Raw genomic sequence first — 22,665 nt, 5'->3', positions numbered from 1 at the left:
GGGGTGGAGGGTGAGGCAAGTACCTAAATGTCGCTGAAGGGGGAAGGGAGACATGGAAGAGTCGAGGAACACGCGAATCAGTCCCCACCCAGCGTTTCACCTCCCTTCGTCCAGAACTGTGGGTTCCTAACAGACTCGGTCACCTGAAGTGTGGAGCAGGGACTGATCTGGGGCATTGACCTTAGTTTGCTTTCTTGGCTTTTCTAAAGGAGAAACTAGAGCAGTTCCTCAACTCTCTCCCCTGGAACAGGGTTCCATCTGGGATAAGATCCAATGCTTAAAAAAATGACTTCCGTCTTTGCAGCCTAGTTTTGGTAGCTGAATTCATCTCTGAGGCTGCTTTAATGGACCTTTACTTCTGTAGAGGGAAAACAGAACTGCGTCCTGAGGGGAGAGGATGTGACAAATCATAGCCCAATGATGATCCAGGAGAGGCATTAGGAGAAAGTGCTGTCCCCAGGGGCCTGGTGTGTCTCTGAGGAGCATATCAGCTCTTCCTTTCAGAGAGTGGGGGCATTGGGCAGCCCTGGGTCCACATCCAAGGTGGGCAGTGGGGGGTAATAACGAGCTGAAGGAACAGAACCACAAGGAGAAGTGGGGACCAGGTAGTACTTGGAGCTGTGGTCTGAATTCAGTCAGATGAGGAGAAAGGGCTCCTGCTGTGGGCAGGGGCTTGAATGATGGTTCTTTGGATTTTTAAGGATGAAGACAGTGTGGAAAAGAGACCTCGAGACAGATCTTATGCCTATTTCACACGTGTATACGCATGTACACATATACACACACAGTACAGAAATGCTGTTGGGGGATATATACCCACTTGATGGCTGCCCTTTTGAACCCCATCCTGTAACTGGAAAATCTCCCGCATTGTGGGTCCTGCCTCCCCAAGGTCAGAGGCTGATACCGGCTTTCTCAGCTCCCTTGCAGCAAGACTGTATCCTAGGTTTAGCCCAATCAGACACCCCATGACTGACTTGGCCTCCAGGAGAGGACATGAGGAAGCTGGGGCTGCAGAGCATTCATTCTGGGGTGAGGGTTTAGGGCAGTGTGGTGGGGCTTCCAGCACCCAGTGACCGGCACCAACAGTGGGAGCTGAGCATGGCATCTGTCCAGACTGGGAAGTCTCCAAAAACAATTCTCTGGACCCACTTCAGAGATCTTCCGAGCTGCATTAACACCTTTTTGGTTTAATCCAGCAGAGTAGGTTTGTATGTGAATTTTGCTCCTCCAGTACTAAGGTTTACTCCTTAATCTCAGAGCCCTCTGACCTGGCTTAATCAGAGTCCCAGCTCTCTGGGGAAATGCTCAGCCTTACCTGAGCATTGGCTGAGTGCAGGCCCCAAGTCCTTCCTCTCTATCATCACTGCAGGAACAAGGCTGTGAGGCCTCGCCAACTTTCTCCCAGTTTACTTTCCCTCTCTCCAAGTTGTGTTGCAAAATCAGCCAGTTTTGTCTTGCCAAACACGTCACCTCCACTTTTTCTTCCTCTCTTGAAACTTCTGCTATTTCTAACAATTGCCAACAGAAAGTTTTTCCAGGGCCTGGCGTCCCCTGGCATTGAAGGGGACCCTGAGGCAGTAAGGGTGTGTGTGAGTGCAGGAGAAGGGAGGTGGGGGTGGGGCAGGCTACCAGAGAATTAAGAAAGAGAAGCTCCTGGTTGACGTTGCTGACGCGGTGCGTTCTCTTTTCTCACAACTTCCGAATCTATTCTCTATGCTTTTATGCATGGAGCAGTCTCTTTCCTTCTTTTGGGGATGGTGGTAAGGAGCTGAGATTTCTGAATTCAGTCTTTCCTAAATTGTTAAAAAATCATAGCTTTTACTGACAAGCACATGATATGATTGACTCATGTAAATCTCAGGAAATCCCTTGTGGGAGGTAAGCTGCACTTTACTATTTGTGTCCCCATCTTATAGCTAAGAAAACTGAGACCAGGACTTCCCTGGTGGTCCAGGGGTTGAGAATCCACCTGCCAGTGCGGGGGACACAGGTTTGATCCCTGCTCCAGAAAGATCCCACATGCCACGCAAGAGCTAAGCCCATGTCCCGCGACTACTACAACAAGAAAAGGCACTGCAATGAGAAACTCATGAATCACAACTAGAGAAAGCCCACACACAGCAATGAAGACCCAACACAGCCAAAAATAAATAAATACATTAAAAAAATTAAACAAACAAAAAGAAGAAGGAAGAAGAGGAGGGTAAAGGGGTTAGGGTGGGAAAGAGAAAGGAAAAGCCGTGTTCTGATTCAGGTGATCAGAAAGGCCAGTAGGTGGATCCAGCTTTAGGCACACAGGATCCAGGGACCCAAACAATTTATTTGGGTGTCTGTCAGCCTCCTGACTCTCTTCTCTGAACTGGCTCTGTTTCAGGCAGCTCATCCCCTCATGGGAGCACAGAGGCCACAGTAGCTCTTGCCCACTTCCTACAAATTCAAAAACTCTTTTCTAACACTTTGGGCAGAATTCCCCATGATGGCTCTCATTGGCTGGGTTGAGGTCATGTGCCCTGAAATCGGGACCAAGTCTGAGAAAGGGCAGGTTCCACAGAGAAAAGTCAGAATGCTGAGACCAGAGATGGGCAGGGACTCTGGGTAGGCTAAAGCCATAGAGGTAGAGGGGTCCACAATGGTAACATGAAAAGTGGATGTGCCAGTTCACTCCAAAGCTAGACCATCTGACTGAAACTGTAGGAGAGACTCCAACAGAGAACAAGCTGGCCCCATTGATGCACAAAACCACAATAGGCAGTAATATGTTTTTGGGTGACTTCGGCATCTAAGGTCCAGGAATGGGCCAGCAGGTCTGTGCTCGAGTGCTGGTTTCATCCTAACGAGCTGGATTGACCTTGCAGATTTACCACTTCAGTTTAGTTCAGTCGTTCAGTCGTGTCCGACCCTTTGGGACCCTATGGACTGCAGCACACCAGGCCTCCCTGTCCATCACCAACTCCCAGAGTTTACTCAAACCCCTGTCCACTGAGTCGGTGATGCCATCCAACCATCTCCTCCTCTGTTGTCCCCTTCTCCTCCTGCCTTCATTCTTTCCCAGCATCAGGGTCTTTTCAAATGAGTCAGTTCTTCGCATCAGGTGGCCAAAGTATTGGGGTTTCAGCTTCAGCATCAGTCCTTCCAATGAATATTCAGGACTGATTTCCTTTAGGATAAACTAGTTGGATCTCCTTGCAGTCCAAGGGATTTTCAAGGGTCTTTTCCAACAACCACAGTTTCAAAGCATCAATTCTTTGGAGCTCAGCTTTCTTCATCATCTAACTCTCACATCCATACATGACTACTGGAAAAACCATAGCTTAGAACTAGATGGACCTTTGTTGGCAAAGTAATGTCTCTGATTTTTATTTTTTATTTTATTTTATTTTTTTTAGCTTTAAAAAGTACAAATTTATTATCTTAATATTTTTGTGTTTCAGGAGTTTGAGTGCAGGTTAGTTGGGTCCTCTGCTCAGGGTCTGGGCAAGCTGAAATTAAGGTGCTGGTTGGGGTTTTGGTCACTCCTGGGCTTAGGTCTTCTAAGCTCATACACATTGTTGGTCAAATTCAGTGCCTGCTCTTGCAACACTGAGACCCCTTTTTTTCTCATTGGCCGTTGGCCAGGAGTGTTCTCAGCTCATTCCCAGGTCCTTGCCTTGTGGTCTCCTCCTCTCACAACAACAATGAACTGTTTCTTCCTTGAGGCCACTGGGGAGCATCTCTCTGAAGCTTTGCCTTCTTTTATTTTTTATTTTTTTATTTTTTTCCAATTTTATTTATTTATTTTTTTCAAGTTGAACAGACTAAATTTATTTAAACAAACTTACTTATACTCCAGAGTCCTTTAAAAACTTAATAGCATTTATACATTGAAGGTATTTGATTTTCTTGTAACTAGCACTTCAAATGCAACAAGCATTTGAAGCAACAAGCATTTGACCCAACAAGTAAAACTTTCTACAGTTCATAACTTTTATAAATAAAATAAATTAAATGTACAGTGAATAAGTTCTCTGAAATATTTCAATATTTCTGCAGGTTTAGTAACATCGTAAAATACATTTCAACTAAAATCCACAAATCTAAAAACCTGTTAGGCATTTTTAGGCGTTTTAAGTTGGAAATGAAGACCAATGTTACATCGTAATATGCCAATTACAAATAGTACTTCAAATAGCAAATACTACAGTTTGTCCCAAACTTTAAAAACTATTCATGAACTCAACACTAAACTATTGATGGCTATGAGAATTGTTTCCTAGCCTTTTTGAAAATTTCAACCCATTTACGTTTAAGGTAATTATTGATAAGTACGATCCCGTAGCCATTTTCTTTATTGCTTTGGGTTCAAGTTTATACACTCTTTCTGTGTTTCCTGTCTATAGAAGATCCTTTAGCATTTGTTGGAGAGCTGGTTTGGTGATGCTGAATTCCCTCAGCTTTTGCTTGTCTGTAAAGCTTTTGATTTCTCCTTCATATTTGAATGAGATCCTTGCTGGGTATAGTAATCTGGGCTGTAGGGTATTTTCTTTCATCACTTTAAGTATGTCTTGCCACTCCCTTCTGGCCTGAAGAGTTTCTGTTGAAAGATCAGCTGTTATCCTTATGGGAATCCCCTTATGTGTTATTTGCTGCTTTTCCCTTGCTGCTTTTAATATTTGTTCTTTGTGTTTGATCTTTGTTAATTTGATTAATATGTGTCTTGGAGTATTTCACCTTGGGTTTATCCTGTTGGGGACTCTCTGGGTTTCTTGGACTTGGGTGATTATTTCTTTCCCCATTTTAGGGAAGTTTTCAACTATTATCTCCTCAAGTATTCTCTCATGGTCTTTCTTTTTGTCTTCTTCTTCTGGGACTCCTATGATTCGAATGTTGGAGCGCTTAACATTGTCCCAGAGGTCTCTAATATTGTCCTCATTTCTTTTAATTCGTTTTTCTTTTTTCCTCTCTGTTTCATTTATTTCTACAATTCTATCTTCTAGTTCGCTTATCCTGTCTTCTGCCTCTGTTATTCTACTGTTTGTTCCCTCCAGAGTGTTTCTGATCTCATCTATTGCATTATTCATTGTATATTGACTCTTTTTTATTTCTTCTAAGTCCTTATTAAATCTTTCTTCCATCTTCTCAATCCTTTTCTCCAGGTTATTTATCTGTAACTCCATTTTGCTTTCAAGATTTTGAATCATTTTCACCATCAAAATTTGAAATTCTTTATCAGGTAAATTCCCTATATCTTCTTCTTTTGTTTGTGTTGGTGGGCAATTATCTTGTTCCTTTACTTGCTGGGTATTTCTCTGCCTCTTCACCTTGCTTATATTGCTTTGCTTGGGGTGGCCTTTCCCTCTTCTTGCAGTTTGTGGAGTTCTCTTTATTACGTAGTTTCTTCGCTGTGTGTGGGGTTGGACGGGTGACTTGTCCGGGTTCCCTGGTTAGGGAAGCATGTGTCGGTGTTCTGGTGGGTGGAGCTGGATTTCTTCTCTCTCCTTTAGAAGACAATGGGCTGTTTTTCTGGGAGCCTGATGTCCTCTGCCAGTATTCAGAAGTTGTTTTGTGGACTTTACTCCGTGTTCAAATGTTCTTTTGATGAATTTGTGGGGGAGAAAGTGGTCTTGCCATCTTATCCCTCTGCCATCTTGTTCCTTCCTCCCCAGAACACTGGATTCTTATATTCCACTTGGTCGTGGAGTATCTCTTCCCAGCTGCTCCAGCAAGGCACAGCCGCTGTACCTTACCTTGGACGAGGGGTATCTCCTCAAGGCCGCGCCTCCTGCTTTGAATGTAGATCAGCTCCTCTCGGCCCTCCGGTGCCCAAGCAGACACCGCCTCCTGAACGTGGTACAGCTCCTCTCGGTCACCGCCCTAACCCTGGGCGTGGGGTAGCTCATTTCAGCCACGATTCTGCACGTGGTTGGTTGCGCCGGAGCCGGGCGTCTCCCGCGTCTGCGCTGCTGGAGCTGGGCGTCTCCCACATCTCTCTCTGATTTTTAATATGCTGTCTAGGTTGGTCGTAGCTTTTCTTCCAAGGAACAAGCATCTTTTAATTTGATGGCTCCAGTCACCATCTCCAGTGATTTTGGAGCCCCAAGAAACAAAGTCTGTTGTTGTTTCCGCTGTTTCCCCATCTATTTGCCATGAAGTGATGGGACCAGATGCCATGATCTTAGTTTTCTGAATGTTGAGTTTTAAGCCAACTTTTTCACTCTCCTCTTTCACTTTCATCAAGAGGCTCTTTAGTTCTTCTTCACTTTCTGCCATAAGGGTGGTGTCATCTGCATATTTGAGGTTTATTGATATTTCTTCCAGCAATCTTGATTCCAGCTTGTGTTTCATCCAGCCTAGCATTCGTCATGATGTACTCTGCATATAAGTTAAATGAGCAGGGTGACAATATACAGCCTTGACGTATTTCTTTCCTGATTTGGAACCGGTCTGTTGTTCCGTGTCCAGTTCTAACTGTTGCTTCCTGACCTGCATACATATTTCTCAGGAGACAGGTCAGGTGGTCTGGTATTCTCATCTTTTTAAGAATTTTCCACAGTCTGCTGTGATCCACATAGTCAAAGGTTTTGGCATAGTCAATAAAGCAAAAATAGATGTTTTTCTGGAACTCTCTTGCTTTTTTGATGATCTAGTGGATGTTGGCAATTTGATCTCTGGTTCCTCTTCCTTTTCTAAGACCACCTTAAACATCTGGAAGTTCACAGTTCACGTATTGCTGAAGCCTGGCTTGGAGACTTTTGAGCATGACTTTACTAGCATGTGAGATGAGTGCAATTATGTGGTAGTTTGAGCATTTTTTGGCATTGCCTTTCTTAGGGATTGGAATGAAAACTGACTTTTTCCAGTCCTGTGGCCTCTGCTGAATCTTCCAGATTTGCTGGCATATTGAGTGCAGCACTTTCACAGCATCATCTTTCAGGATTTGAAAGAGCTCAACTGGAATTCCATCACCTCCACTAGCTTTGTTCATAGTGATGCTACATAAGGCCCACTTGACTTCACATTCCAGGATGTCTGGCTCCAGGTGAGTGACCACACCATCGTGATTATTCAGGTCGTGAAGATCTTTTTTGTATAGTTCTTCTGGTTATCCAGGTCGTGAAGATCTTTTTTGTATAGTTCTTCTCTGTATGCTTTGGTATCTCTAATTTTCTTAAAGAGAGCTCTAGTTTTTCCCATTCTACTGTTTTTCTCTATTTTTTTTCATTGATCACTGAGTAAGGCTTTCTTACTTAGACCTTCACTTTTCTCATTTACAAAACAGAAATAATAGTACCTGTCAAATCTCCCTCACTGAATTGTTGTAGAAATGAAATTAGACCTTGAATTAAAAAGCACTTTGAAGAGTCAAATATAAGATATTAGATTATTCCTGTGTTTACCTTCTATTTGGTTTGTTGAAACTAGCTTAAAATCCTCTATATTTTCCTAATTCCCTTCTTGATCTGTCTTTTAAAAAATTCATTACAAAAGTAATACATACTATAGACAATTTTAAAAATATAAGGAAGAAAAATTTTTAAAAAGAAAAAACCTATAATCCCCCTCATCCTCAAAAAATTACTATTAACATTTTGGTGTTACTTCTTTCTTGTCCCGTTTTCTGTGTGCATGGATACAGTATCAGTTCAGTTCAGTTCAGTCGCTCAGACGTGTCAGACTCTTGGATACTGTATAGCTTTTTGTAATAAAGGTGGCACATATAATACACTTTTAAAACCTACTCTTTTCCTATAAATAATGTTGTGAACATTTTACATGACATTAAATAGTTTTGCATAACATCAATTTAATGGCAGATGACCTTTCATTATTCAACAAAACCCTTATTGTTAGACATTTGGATTGTCTCATTTTTCCCTGTTAGCAAAAATACTACAAGACAGGGACTTGCCTGGTGGTCCAGTAATTAACACTGCCCAACGCGAGGGACGTCAATTTGATTTCTGGTTGGTGGACAGACTGCAGGGCCACGGGGCAACTAAGCCTGTGTGCTACAACTAGAGAGTTGCCCAAACACTGCAATTACTGAGTCCATGCATTCTAGAGCCTAAACTCAACAACAGAAGCCCAGGCACAGAAACAGTAAAAAAAAAAAAAAAAAATCTATATGGCATATTCTAATAACTTAGACTGCAAGGAGATCCAACCAGTCCATCCTAAAGGAGATCAGTTCTAGGTGTTCATTGGAAGGACAGATGTTGAAGCTCCAATACTTTGGCCACCTCATGCAAAGAGCTGACTTATTTGAAAAGACCCTGATGCTGGGAAAGGTTGAGGGCAGGAGGAGACGGGGACGACAGAGGATGAGATGGTTGGATGGCATCACCGACTCAATGGACATGAGTTTGGGTGGACTCCAGGAGTTGGTGATGGACAGGGAGGCCTGGCGTGCTGCAGTTCATAGGGTCGCAAAGGGTCGGACATAACTGAGCGACTGAACTGAACTGAATAACTATTTGTCCATACTCATAGCTATTTCCTTAGAATATTTTCTAGACATGGAATTTCTGGGTCAAATATTTTGCAAAACTCTAAGACTTTTGGCATCTATTGAATACCCAGAAAGTCTGCGCCAAATTAAACTCCTGTGAGCGGCAGATACATGTCCATTCCCGTATCAGCTATTTTAGCTGATGTTATCATGTTTTAAAAATTCTTACAACTTTGATATCCTTTTCCCTTTTCAATTTAGACTTATGATTCCTTACTCTTGATTACTTTCTGGTAGTGGAGCCTCTGTCTCCTTCCTGCCTCTAGGTGCCAAAGCGTTCTGAGCCTAAGCAGCTGAGGAAAAATCTATAAAGTGTGCAGAGCTAGGAGTCAGAAGACCGGAGTCCACACTCCACGCCTACATTTAGAAGCTGTGTGACTTTTGGTAAGTCAATTAATTTCACTGTGTGACAGTGTCCGTGTCTGTTACGTAGAGATCTACTCTTGCCCCTGGTTTGCCTGCCTTGCAGGCAGTGAAAGAGGACACGAGAAGTGGAGCACACACACACATCTGGGATGCATCATATGTGCTCACTTAACTTTGACCACTGTAACCACCAGTCTCCTAAATGTCCCCAAGGAAGGATGCTTCCTGGTATTTATTCCCTTGCATGCAGAAACTCTCTCCTTGGATCTATGCTGGTCCTGTGTCCTATTTTTAAGTAGCAGGATGCAGAGGAAGTGACACTGTGTGACTTTCAAGGCTGGACCTTCTGACTGAAACTATAGGAGAGATTCCAACACAGAACAAACCTTGCTGGCCCCATCGACAGGTAGTAATACATTTTTGTTTTATGAAACTAGGTTTGGGGCTGCATTGTTACACTGTAATGAATGAGCAAAACACCCATCAAATTTTCTTCTAGTACTTGAATCTGGGAGTGAGTTTAAAGCTTAATTGTAAAAAATTGTTGTCTTTGGAACCAGATAGCCTGGTTCTTAATTTTTGCCACCACCCTCTTAGCAGCTCCAGGATACTGGGTAAATTATTAAACCCTCTGAGCCTTACTATACCAATCGGTGAAATGGGTATAATAGTACCTGTCTCACGGCACTGGTAAGATCAAATTAGACAATGTGCATAAAGCCTTTAGCACAACATCGGGCATGCAGTCCTCAATACATTTCAACTATCGTGGCTGTCAGCCCCCTGACCTTTTCTCTGAACTGGCTCTGTTTCAGGCAGCTCATCCACTCGTGGGCGCACAGAAGTCACAGTGACTCTTGCCTACTTCCTACAAACTCAGAAAAATCTTTTCTGATAATCCCTGCTGAGTAAGTGCCTCACTTATTTGGCTCCTTTAATTAAAGTTCTTAAAAAGCATACATCAAACTACCCTAAATTTTTTTACCTCCTGCCTCATTCATTATCACTGTGACACCTCCTCTGGGCATGGAGATGCCCAGTCTTGGAGATGTAGTTTTGGTTAAAATGCCAAAGCCAGACTTAAGATATTCTAAGTGGATTTCAAAAAGTGAGTTTCCTTAAAGAAATGTTTTATATACATTGATGTCACTGATCAAATATTTACTTGATTTATGGTCACATTCTTGAAGTTTGCTATATGGCCTCTTTTTGCACCCATGTTTATTTAAAGGTTGAATCACACTTCCTGTTCCTCAATGGCTCTACTAAAAACTCTAAAGAGTCAGCTATTTCTTAAAGACAGTCATATGACTGAAATCACTATTTCAAATGGATCCTCATTCAATTGCTCTAAAAACATCTGCTTTGTGCCAGACCCTGCCTAGGCACCACAGATGGAAAGAGAAGACAATCTCTGGGTCATAAGAAGCTTATAGTCTATTGGGGGTGGCACGGATGAGGGGAGAGAGTGACAGGAAAAGGGAAAATCATTATAATATTGAGAGGAAAAGGCTGTGGAAGAGGGTGATGTAGGAATCATGGAAGCTCAGAGAACATTTCCTGACTTATCTTTAACAGGGTTGCTGGCCTGGTGAGGGCATGAGATGGTGGGTGAGATGGAGAGACAGGCTTCAACCCAGGAGCCATTCCCCAGCCACTTCTTCTCCAACATCTAGGGGTGGCCAGTGAGACAGAGGGAAGGGGGTCAGAGCACAACCTTTACAAAAAAATGACACTGCCATTGAGGACACGACATAAACTGGTTAAAACCAACTAGGCCCAAGATGGAAGAAGACGTGACTTCCAACAACCCTTAGGCCTCATTTGTAATACACTAGCGTATGCTAATAACACGCCCACAGGCGCCATGATAGGTCCCAGGCCAACCAGAAAAGGCGAAAAAATGGACAGAGGCCCAATTCCTGGAAATTCCTGCCCCTTCTCCAAGATAATTGGAATAATCTTCCCACTCATTAGCCTATGAAATTAAGCAGCCCATAAAAACTAACCACCCCAGATACCCACCACCGTCAAACCCCCTACCCCCACAGGCGGCCTCCCCAGGAGGCCCATACTTCATGACGGGTGTTCCCGCAGGGCCCCTCTTCCCTCCTGAGAGGACCGTATTCTGCCTCTGGAACGTGTATCTCTCTCAGTGAGCCTGCTTTCCCTTTACTCTGGCTTACTTGTGAATTCTGTCCTGTGCCAAACCAAGGACTCTCACTTGGCACCTGTCCCAGAAACTCACCCAAGACCTGAGACCTGACTGTCCTCTCCAGCCACGTTTTCCTGTAACCTCTTTACAGAGGATATTAACAAGACTACTTCTTACCTATCACGTTGCCTCGCTGAATTCCTTCCCATGTGGAGACATAAAGAGCCTGAGCTTCACTAAGTCCTGAGACTAGTTGCATAGCTTCGATTGAAGAGTGTGAGTTCAAGTCCCATTGGATGTGTGCAGTTTCACCACATTTGTGTGTGTGCTCACTCAGTCGTGTTCAACTCTTTGCAACCCCATGGACTATAGCCTGCCAGGCTCCTCTGTCCATGGGATTCTCCAGGCAAGAATTTGAGAGCAGGTTGCCATTTCCTTCTCCGAAGTATCTTCCCCAACCAGGGATCAAACTTGTGTTTCCGGCGTCTCCTGCATTGGCAGGTGTATTCTTCACCACTAAACCACCTGGGAAGCCCACAAGGGGCACACAATTTTAACATGTTCTTCACATCTGCTTTGCTGGGACCATTCTTGGCAGCCACCTTGCAGGAAGAGGGGCAGTGGAACCAAGATCTGACCAATAAAAATGTGAGAAGAGTGTGTCACTTCTGGTCTGGCAGTTATGAGATGGTGTGATAGCTTTCATCACTCTTACCCTGCTTCTTTGACATGGGAGGCCTCGTGTTCCAGGTACTGTAACTACAAAATGAAGGAGGGCCCCCCGGCTCTCCTAAATTGTGAGATGAGCAAGAAAGAAACCTGTACTGTTAAGCCACTGAGATTTCCGGGCTTCCTTGGTAAGGGAGCCTAGCCTGGCTCATCCTGATACATTGTAATCCAGTTCTAGTCTGTAAGATCCAAGGGAAGTGTACTGTGCAGTTTCCTGATGGCTATTTCCACTTGCAACACATTTCCTTTCATTGACGAAAAGGAGAGAAATGTATAAGGAGTGCTTATTCATTGCCCTGGCCAGCTGTCAGTTTCTCAGTTTTGCGGAAAGAAAAATAAGAGTCTCATTAGATTGTGATGCTGGTAATTGCAATATCCATTATGTGAGCATGAGTAGGGAACAGAGGGTTACACAGAGCCTTAAGGTTGTGAAATTCCTGGTCTCAACTAAGATTGTTTGATTCCAGACTTCTTTTTTAACAAACAATAAGTGTCCTGATGGTGTCAGGGCATCTGAATGCACCTGCCCTCATACTAGTTACGAAGAGAATGAGAAGTGTGGTTATAATGGATGAATAAAATGAACAGTTGTTTGTGGGGGTAGGTGATGTCACTGTCATCTCTTGTCTCCATCCTCATTCACAGTATAATTGTTGCTGAAAAATAAAAATAGTCCTGGACAGTATTTCCTTGCCTGTGATGTGCTCTCACGTGTATTTTCTGGCTCAAATGTGATATACAAGTGGCAGCATAATGTAGGAGATAACAGTTCTGTCTCTACAGGCACACACCCTTAGGTTCAGATACTAATTCTGTCAGTCTCTTTAATGGGTGACCTTGGACAACCAACGAACTCTCGAAACCATGGTGTCCTGCTCTATATGATGGAATAGTTCTAGAAACTCACAGGTAGTGTCACTGTGAGGAGAAAATGACATGACACAGGAAGATTATAAGCATATTGTGTGGGATACTAAAAATGCTTAATATACAGGATTCCCTAAAATAGGTTGGATTTTGATTTGCATGACAGCCTAGGAAGATGGATGAGATAGGCATGAACATTCTCATTTTAGAGTGGAGGAAGCTGAGTCTTAGAGAGTTGAAATGACTTGCTCAAGGTCAGAAACAGATTTTCATCCCAAGTCCAGTGATTCCCATTTCAGGGCCCTTGCCATAGTAACATGTTTCCTTGAAATTGCCAAATATGCTCAGTCGTGTCTGACTCTTTGTGGCCCCATGGACTGTAGCATGCCAAGCTCCTCTGTCCATGGAATTTTTCCAGAAATGGAACGAGCTGCCATTTCACACTCCAGGGCATCTTCCTGACCCAAGGACTGAATATGTCTCTTGCGTTTCCTACATTAGCAGGTGGATTATTTACCCACTACTGCCACCTGGAAATTGCAAAGAAGCAACGCAAAATAAAATTTAAATTCTGAGATGCTTCCTTTTTGATCTCCAATAAACACAATCATTTTCTTTAGAAGAGAGTTATTACTATAGTTATTACTGTATCATGTGCAAATGTGAGCAACTTAAGTTTGTGCTGGAAATAACATACTAAAAAAGCTGGGTTTTTTAAAATTTATTTTTGACTGTGCTGGGTCTTCATTCATGTGTGGGCTTTTTAGTTGCAGTGAGTGGGGGCTGCTATTTGTTGTGATGTGCAGGCTTCTCCTTGCGGTGACTTCTCTTGTTTCAGGACACAAGTTCTAGGGCGCTCGGGCTTCAATAATTGTGGTACAGGGGCTTAGGTGCCACACAGAAAGGGGGATCGAACCTGTGTCTCCTACATGGCAGTTGGATTCTTCACCACTGAGCCACCCGGGAAGCCCTAGAGGTTTTTTCTGAATCCTCTAGGCTCAGTTACACCCCACCACCACCTATCTCCACTTTATAAAGATTGAGTGAAAATACACATCTTCCTGAATGCAGAGTTCCAAAGAGTAGCAAGGAGAGATAAGAAAGTCTTCCTCAGCGATCAATGCAAAGAAATAGAGGAAAACAACAGAATAGGAAAAACAAGAGATCTTTTCAAGAAAATTAGAGATATCAAGGGAACATTTCATGCAAAGATGGGCTCGATAAAGGACAGAAATGGTATGGACCTAACAGAAGCAGGAGATATTAAGAAGAGGTGGCAAGAATACACAGAACTGTACAAAAAAGATCTTTACGATGAAGATAATCACAATGGCGTGATCACTCACCTGGAGCCAGACATCTTGGAATATGAAGTCAAGTGGGCCTTAGAAAGCATCACTACGAACAAAGCTAGTGGAGGTGATGGAATTCCAGTGGAGCTATTTCAAATCCTGAAAGATGATGCTGTGAAAGTGCTGCACTCAATATGCCAGCAAATTTGGAAAACTCAGCAGTGGCCACAGGACTGGAAAAGGTCAGTCTTCATTCCAATCCCAAAGAAAGGGAATCCCAAAGAATGCTCAAACTACCGCACAATTGCACTCATCTCACACGCTAGTAAAGTCATGCTCAAAATTCTCCAAGCCAGGCTTCAGCAATACGTGAACCGTGAACTTCCAGATGTTCAAGCTGGCTTTAGAAAAGGCAGAGGAACCAGAGACCAAATTGCCAACATGTGCTGGATCATCAAAAAAGCAAGAGTTCCAGAAAAACATCTATTTTTGCTTCATTGACTATGCCAAAGCTTTTGACTGTGTGGATCACAATAAACTGTGGAACATTCTGAAAGAGATGGGAATACCAGACCACCTGACTTGCCTCTTGAGAAACCTGTACGCAGGTCAGGAAGCAACAGTCAGAACCGGACATGGAACAACAGACTGGTTCCAAATAGGAAAAGGAGTACGTCAAGGTTGTATATTGTCACCCTGCTTATTTAACTTATATGCAGAGTACATCATGAGGAACGCTGGGCTGGAAGAAGCACAAGCTGGAATCAAGATTGCCAGGAGAAATATCAATAACCTCAGATATGCAGATGACACCACCCTTATGGCAGAAAGTGAAGAGGAACTCAAAAGCCTCTTGATGAAAGTGAAAGAGGAGAGTGAAAAGGTTGACTTGAAGCTCAACATTCAGAAAACGAAGATCATGGCATCTGGTCCCATCACTTCATGGGAAATAGATGGGGAAACAGTGGAAACAGTGTCAGACTTTATTTTTTTGGGTTCCAAAATCACTGCAGATGCTGATTGCAGCCAGGAAATTAAAAGACGCTTGCTCCTTGGAAGGAAAGTTATGACCAACCTAGACAGCATATTAAAAAGCAGAGACATTACTTTGCCAACAAAGGTCCGTCTAGTCAAGGCAATGGTTTTTCCCGTGGTCATGTATGGATGTGAGAGTTGGACTGTGAAGAAAGCTGAGCACCGAAGAATTGATGCTTTTGAACTGTGGTGTTGGAGAAGGCTCTTGAGAGTCCCTTGGACTGCAAGGAGATCCAACCAGTCCATTCTAGAGGAGATCAATCCTGGGTGTTCATTGGAAGGACTGATGCTAAAGCTGAAGCTCCAATACTTTGGCCACCTCATTCAAAGAGTTGACTCACTGGAAAAGAGTCTGATGCTAGGAAGGATTGGGGGTGGGAGGAGACGGGGACGACAGAGAATGAGATGGCTGGATGGCATCACCGACTCGATGGACATGAGTTTGAGTGAACTCCGGGAGTTGGTGATGGACAGGGAGGCCTGGTGTGCTGTGATTCATGGGGTCGCAAAGAGTCGGCTACGATTGAGCGACTGAACTGAACTGAACACATCTTTCTAATCTGCGCAAGGTGGCATAACTACCATTCTACAAAATCTGTAAATCACACAGCAAAGCTGACTTTTTTTTCCTCCTTCTTTAAAACTTTTATTTAGGCAGGTCCCCCTGAGCCCGGGTGTGAGGAGCCGCCGGCCGGAGGCCCGGTCGGGGGGGATGTGAAGCCGGCGTGGGTCCGGGCCAAGGGCGGGCGCTGGGCCGCCCAGCCGCCCTCCCCGCCGCGCGCCGAAGCGCAGTCCCAAGATGGCGGCCACCAAGAAGAAGGCGGCTGCAGAAGATGTAAGTCACTTTTGAGGATCAACAAAAGATAAACAAACTTGCACAGAATACAAGTACAATCACAGAGCTGAAGGAAGAAACAGAAGTAAAAAAGAAACAACTCCAAAACTTAGAAGATGCCTGTGAAGACATCATGCTTGCAGATGACGACTGCTTAATACCTTATCAGATTGGCGATGTTTTCATTAGTCATTCTCAAGAAGAAACACAAGAAATGTTAGAAGAAGCCAAGAAAAATTTGCAAGAAGAAACTAACGCCTTAGAATCCAGAGTGGAATCAATTCAGCGGGTGTTAGCAGATTTGAAAGTTCAGTTATATGCGAAATTTGGGAGTAACAAAACCTTGAAGCTGATGAAAGTTAAACATTTTATAAATTTTTTTTAATTTAATAAACTTGAATATTGTTTAAAATGATAATTTCCCTTCTTCAAATGAAATGGAAAGCAAAACTTTTTTCACATTTTTCATTTAATGGAAACTTGCCTAATTTTACGTCTTATTTATTTTATATTTTTAAAAGAAGACAGTATTCCTCTATGTATTTTGCTTAACAATTATATCAAGTGCAGGGGTTTTATGTCATGTTAGTAAAATCAGTTAAGCAATAAAAAAAACCTTTATTTATTATCTCCTCTGATATTTAACATTCAAAAGTTTACTTTCTCTATCTTTGTCACAACATGCCTTTCAACATCAAGTTAATAAGATACAAAGGGACACCTTTCACTGTATCACAATCTGGATCTACACCTCTGCCCTTTGTCATCAGAAAGTGACCACTCTAACACAGGCCATGTTTTCCTTTAACCAATGTTGAATGATTCACTCTCAACATAAGTCTAGGAACAAACACTGTTAAAACTTGAATATTACGTTTCCTTGAACCTAGCTTAGTCATCACCGCTTTCATAAAGCCTCTCCTCTCACCCGTGGGGTGACCTCTAACAAAGCCACTGACCTCACTTGTGCTGTCATTCATTGGTCAGCCTTGATGTCAACCTTGCCTTGGCTCTTCCAAGGTGGTTCCTGCTGTACCCTCTCGCCACCTCTAGTGCCTGGCACCACACCTTGCCCGTTGCAGATGGGTTAAATATTTGCTGAACCAAGTGAGGAAACCTGTGCTATCCCCTAAAACCTGTGTATATCCCCTAAAAGAGGTGATTCTCCTTCAAGGGCTTCCCCAGTATCTCAGTGGTAAAAAATCTGCCTGCCAATGCAGGAGACGCAGGTTGGATCCCTAGGTTGGAAGGATCCCCTAGAGAAGGAAATGCGAAACTACTCCAGTATTCTTACCTGGGAAATCCCATGGACACAGGAACTTCAGAGGCTTTATAGTCCATGGGGTTGCAAAGAGCTGGACATGACTCAGTGACTAAATAACAACCTTAGGGCAATTTTTGGGCTTCCCTCATGGCTCAGATAGTAAAGAATCTGCCTGCAATGCAGGAGACTGGGATTCAATCCCTCAGTCAGGAAGATCTCCTAGAAGGAAACGGCAACCCACTCCAGTATTCTTGCCTGGAGAACTCCATGGACAGAGGAGCCTGGCATGCTACAGTCCATGGGGTCACAGAGTCGGGCATGACTGAGTGACTAACACACAAACACTTATCTGTAATACTTATTAAACTGTTGTTGTGGAAGATGTGTTGGTCCTTGAGTTAAATCAATACAGTGTGTCTGGCAAGCAAGAAAGTGAAAGTTATTGTCAGGTGCTAATTCATTGTCGTACAGGTGCATGCCATTCCTTCTTTCTCTGGTTGCTTGGTTTGAGAGACACTTTAATCTGAATCTGAGTGCTCCTGTCTACTTGTGGATGACAGGATGCACCCTAGGGCTCAGCCTTCCCTGCCCCTTTCTCCATTATCTCTTCAGATACTGGGCAAAACCCTAACTTGAACCTACCTTTTACCTTGGGTGTCACCACTAGATTGGGGGTTTCCCTGGTAACTCAGCTAGTAAAGAATCCACCTGGAATGGAGGAGACCTGAGTTCAATCCCTGGGTTAGGAAGATCCCCTGGAGGAGGACATGACAACCCACTTTAGTATTCTTGCCTGGAGAATCTCGATAGACAGAGGAGCCTGGTAGGCTATAGTCCATGGGGTCACAAAGAGTCAGACACGACTGAGCAACTAAGAACAGCACAGCACGGCAATAGATTGTATTCTTCAGTGTCTTACTCATGTTTCACACTCAACCATCCAAAGCCAAAAAATATTAAGTTCAAAGCAGAGAGTACAGCTAAGTGACTTGGGTAAGCCACGCCCCTCTCTGGGACTCTGTTTCATCAGGGAGTTAAGGTTGGGCTAGTTCAGTAGTTCTGTCTTCAGTGATACACCAAAATGCATCTAGAGAACGCGTTGATAAGGAACATTCCATGCTTCCCACCCCCCAGAAACCCTGATTTGGACCACAAAGAAGGCTGAGCACCAAAGAATTGATGTTTTTGAACTGTGGTGTTGAAGAAGACTTTAGGGTCCCTTGGACTGCAAGAAGATCAAACAAACCAATCCTAAAGGAAATCATTTTACACTGTATGTTTATCTGTAACTCTCTGGCACCCTTCTCAGGGCAGAAATCTTAAAATACCTGTCTATATACATATATTCTCCTCATAGCAAAATTTATTAAGTAACTCTTTATTCTTTTCTCCTTTACATTACCAACAGTAGCCCAGTGTTAAGCATTTTAGAAAACCTGAAGAAATTAAAAAAAAAACACTTGGTTTATGCACACATGTATAAAAATATTCAGATAAGCAAATATCTGCTCATTATATCACCCAGCTTTCAAGAGTGCCAAAAATAAATAAATAAAACATTTGCATATCAAAAGAGAGGGCTCGGTGGTTTTGTTAAAATTCATTTTAACAATTTTAGCTAACTAACATGTGCTGATGAAATTCAAGTTAAAGGTATAGCCAGTTAACATCACAGAAAACACTGTGTGGCTAGTAAGGAGTATTCCTTAAACAGAATCTGCTTTGTGCTTCAAACACAGCTAGGTCTACAGTTTCAAAAGTAAGCAGCAATAAAGATGAAGAAAATGTCCAACTTTTCTAATAACTGCTCTATCAGAGAAAGGAAATATAAATGAAAAGAATAAAGTACCACCATCTCTTCACAAAGGACATCAAAGTCAGAATGGTAGGCTTATGAAGTGCTTGGATTAAAAAATAATAACAATAAAGATCCCTGGTTAATTGCTTTTGATTTTTTAAAAATCCGAAAAACATAAAATATTTGCTTGTTGGTGTAACAGATTTGACCTACAAGCAATAACCTGAACTATCTTTTCTTCATCAAGTACTTTAACAGTGCAAAACATTGGTGGTCTCAGCATTCAATGCTCAGAAATGCAAAGCAGGCAAAAAAACAAAAACAAAACACAATGATTCACTGCTATGCTAGAGTCTTAAAGGTAGACAGGCAGTTTCTGATGTGAGGTGAAATAAGCAATTCAAAATGTCCATTAGCTAACATAAGATACAGTACTGAATCTTTTGACACAAAAACAAAGAATAACCACATTGCTACTTGGAACAGTATTCAACATGGACGAGTAGATCTCGGTGTTCGGTGGCTGGATATTGGATATTGCACTTAGGACATTCCACCAGGCTTTCATTTAACGCAGCAGTGGGACTTTTTGGTGAGGTGACTTTTCCTCTGTTTTCAGTCTCCTTTTGGAAAGTGACTAATGGCTCTGTGAAGGCAAACTCACGAATCTGCTTCTGAAAAATAAGTGTCAAATGAACATGGTTTGTATAGATGGCCTACCATTCAGCAGTTGTAACTGCTCCACAGATACTCCAGTTGCTTCAGCCCTCTAGCTAGATTTTCTTCTGAATCTCTCCAGTCACTGGTATTACACTGATAACTTATGAGGTGGTTACACATGCATGCCAAGTTGCTTCAGTCGTGTCTGACTCTGTGACCCTATGGACTGTAGCCTACCAGGATTCTCTGTCCATGGGATTCTCCAGGCCAAGAATACTGGAGTGGGTTGCCATGCGCTTCTATAGAGGATCTTCCTTACCCAGAGATCAAACCCACAATCTCTTATGTCTCTTGCATTGGCAGGCGGATTCTTTACCACTAGCACCACCTGGGAAGCCCTTATGAGGTTGTTATAAATCACTGAAATACCCAGGAAGTACTAGGATCAGGCATTTACATAGCAGGTTTTATTAAAATGCTTAGAGTCACATGTAAAGATGGGCCCATGGGCAATGCTGACAAAGATTGCTAGGTCAAAGACAGGAAACTTCAGCAATAAAGAACTGCATGGAATTAAGAGCAGCAAAAAAGTTTAGCAGGTCAAACAGGTTATACACAGGAATGACTAAGATACTGTATAATTCACTTGTGACTTCTCATTTTCATGTTTTTTCCCCTGAGAAATTTAGAACAGTCAGTAAAGCTAAAAAGGAACATTTTACAGCATACTGTGAAGATGAATAGTAGGAAAACGAAGAAAAAATACAGGAAAATTATGGATTCATTTGTATACTCTTTGGCTTCCTGTACTTTGATAAACAGTCATAAATAGGAATGAATTATAAATTTCAATTTTAACTATTATGATAAAAATCAATGATGCAAACAGAGCCAAAAATTTATTTTCTGTCTTTTATTCATAAAGAAATTGCAATGATTTTAAAAACTGCTTTTTTCTCTTTTGAAAACTGAGGAATTCTATTTGTAACATTTCAACCTGTGCAAATATTCTGCAATACAAGGATCATATAGAGAATATGGGCTAATGGGACAGACCCTAACAGGTTTAGTCCAGAGCTTACTGTGTGGTTCTTTAGCTTCTAATTTGTGTCCGATTCTTTTGCAGCTCCATGGGCTGTAGCCCACCAGGCTCCTCTGTCCATAGGATTTCCCAAGCAAGAATACTAGAGTGGGTTGCCATTTCCTTCTCCAGGGGATCTTTCCCACCCAGCAATCAAATGATCTCCTGCATTGGCAGGTGGATTCTTTACTACTGAGCCATCAGGGAAGTCCCTCAAAGCTTATTAGTAGAATGAAAATAGGTAAATCAAAACCATTTCCTCATAGAAGCAATGTTATTAAAAAGGTTAATGTTTTAAAAGGTTATGTGTTCAAGGTAATCCACAGAATGTGCCTAATTCAGTATGCCTACAAGAGTGTATTGCTGGGAGGGATTGTGGGCAGGAAGAGAAGGGGATGACAGAGAATGAGATGGCTGGATGGCATCACCGACTCGATGGACATGAGTTTGAGTGAACTCCGGGAGTTGGTGATGGACAGGGAGGCCTGGCTGCTGTGATTCATGGGGTCACAAAGAGTCAGACACGACTGAGCGACTGAACTGAACTGAACTGAACAAGAGTGTATTAACAGTAATAGTCCATTAGCCCTAAAAGCAGCAATTTTTTTTTTCCTTAATTTCAGTTCAGTATCTAAAACTGCCCTGCCTTGCTCCCTTTGTCTCTCAGGCCAAGCTCTGTTCAGTGCCTCTAGAATCACAGAGCCCAGAGTGGGTGGGGATGATCCCAGGCACTGGTAATGTTATCATTACCAAGAGGCCGGTAATGACCCTCTGTCTAGTACTTTGAACTGATGCTCAAAGGGCAGATGCTTCAAATGAGGCAAGGGATTTGATTTGACTGATTTAAGAAACAGCTATTCTTAAACTGTATCCTTCTATCTGGGGAACTGCTTTGGCATATAAATAGAAAGATGGCAGAAAAAGGAAGATGAAATAAGTTTTTGTCTAACCATTCCAAACTCACCAAGGATTCCAACTGTGTTATTTGATTTCTTGCTTTGCGGAGCTCCTTAAGAATTACATGCAATTGATGTTGCATATTTTGACGGTCAAGTTTTTCATTTTCAAAGTCTAAAGTACATGCCTGCATCTGGAAAAAAGTGCCCAAGACAAGACAATGACAGCTACTGTATACTGTCTAGTTTTCCTGACTGGATGTTTCTTTAGTATCACAAGAAAAAAACATGTTGTGCCATCAGAGCAAGAACTCCTCTGAGCACAGGGAGATGCTGATAAATGAAGAAGCTCTGTCCAAGGAGCAAAGCCAAAGTGTGACGTCTAAGTGAGTGAGGAGTAGCTTAAGAAGTTGCTGGTTAGATTCTGTCCTCCTCATCCTCCTTTTTGTGGGGAAGGGATGGAGATGGCTGTTCCCTGGTTTCGAATATACTAAAAATCTCTGGTCTCTGAGAGTAACTGGTCTTTCTTTGAGTTCTCCTTGAAGTTATCAAGTAGTTCTATGAGGAACATCCTGTCAGACTACCAGCCATTTAGGGAAGAAGAAATTTTGCTAAGGCAAACATCTACCTGATAAGAAAATTCCCATGTCACCTTAGAGAATTTAGTTTAGTCTAAAGATAGTAATGGGAATATATGACTCGCACAAGTTGTCGCTTTCAATATTTTTGTTAAAAGTTTTTAAAAAAACATTTTCTAGAACTTACAAATGGTTCTTCATACAACAGTGTAAACATGAGGAAAAATTCTATTTCTCAAAGGTTAAATTGAATTTAGAAGGAACCCTCATGAGTACCTGTTGTTCCAACAGAGCTACCCTTGTTTGTTCCTCCTGCTGCTTCATCAGAGACGTGTAAAGAAACTGGACCTGTAGGATGTAAATAGAACCAACACTGTCACATCAACTTTTTATAGCTTGACCTTGACTCAGGATGCGTGAAAGGCTCACAAACGTCACCTCTCTAACCAGGGCAACAGCTGCTCTTCCGGGCGAGTCCTTCTAGCTGTGGTTGGACAGCTATCTATGCAAGCAGCTGGGCAGTACCGCCCGGGGCGAGTTCCCTGAGGCACAGACTGAATGTAGACAAAAAGCGCAAAATCACAGTGGACAAGCAGGTCCTAACATCCACTGATATTTCTG

At 42.6% G+C, this 22,665-nt stretch overlaps 1 protein-coding gene and 1 pseudogene across 1 annotated transcript in view; one reads left to right on the top strand and one right to left on the bottom strand.

Moving 5' to 3' along the window:
* The first annotated feature begins 15,731 nt into the window (after positions 1-15,731).
* On the top strand, positions 15,732-16,130 carry LOC129555977 (prefoldin subunit 4 pseudogene; annotated as a pseudogene).
* A 128-nt stretch (positions 16,131-16,258) lies between these two features.
* The window catches only part of CEP55 (centrosomal protein 55), a 31,560-nt gene continuing 25,153 nt past the window's right edge, over positions 16,259-22,665 (bottom strand). The window contains exons 7-9 of the mRNA XM_055425066.2: positions 22,321-22,392; positions 21,535-21,660; positions 16,259-19,503 (exon numbers count right to left, since the gene is read on the bottom strand). Of these exons, the coding sequence (XP_055281041.1) occupies positions 19,303-19,503; positions 21,535-21,660; positions 22,321-22,392 (399 nt within the window). The 3' untranslated portion in view covers positions 16,259-19,302. The remainder of the gene's footprint in view (positions 19,504-21,534; positions 21,661-22,320; positions 22,393-22,665) is intronic.

Source organism: Moschus berezovskii, chromosome 12, assembly GCF_049115385.1.
Source record: "Moschus berezovskii isolate FMDL1 chromosome 12, NW_MosBer_1.0, whole genome shotgun sequence".
NCBI lineage: Eukaryota > Metazoa > Chordata > Mammalia > Artiodactyla > Moschidae > Moschus > Moschus berezovskii.
Note: the sequence above shows the minus strand (reverse complement) of the source record. Positions and strands in the feature narration are given on the sequence as shown.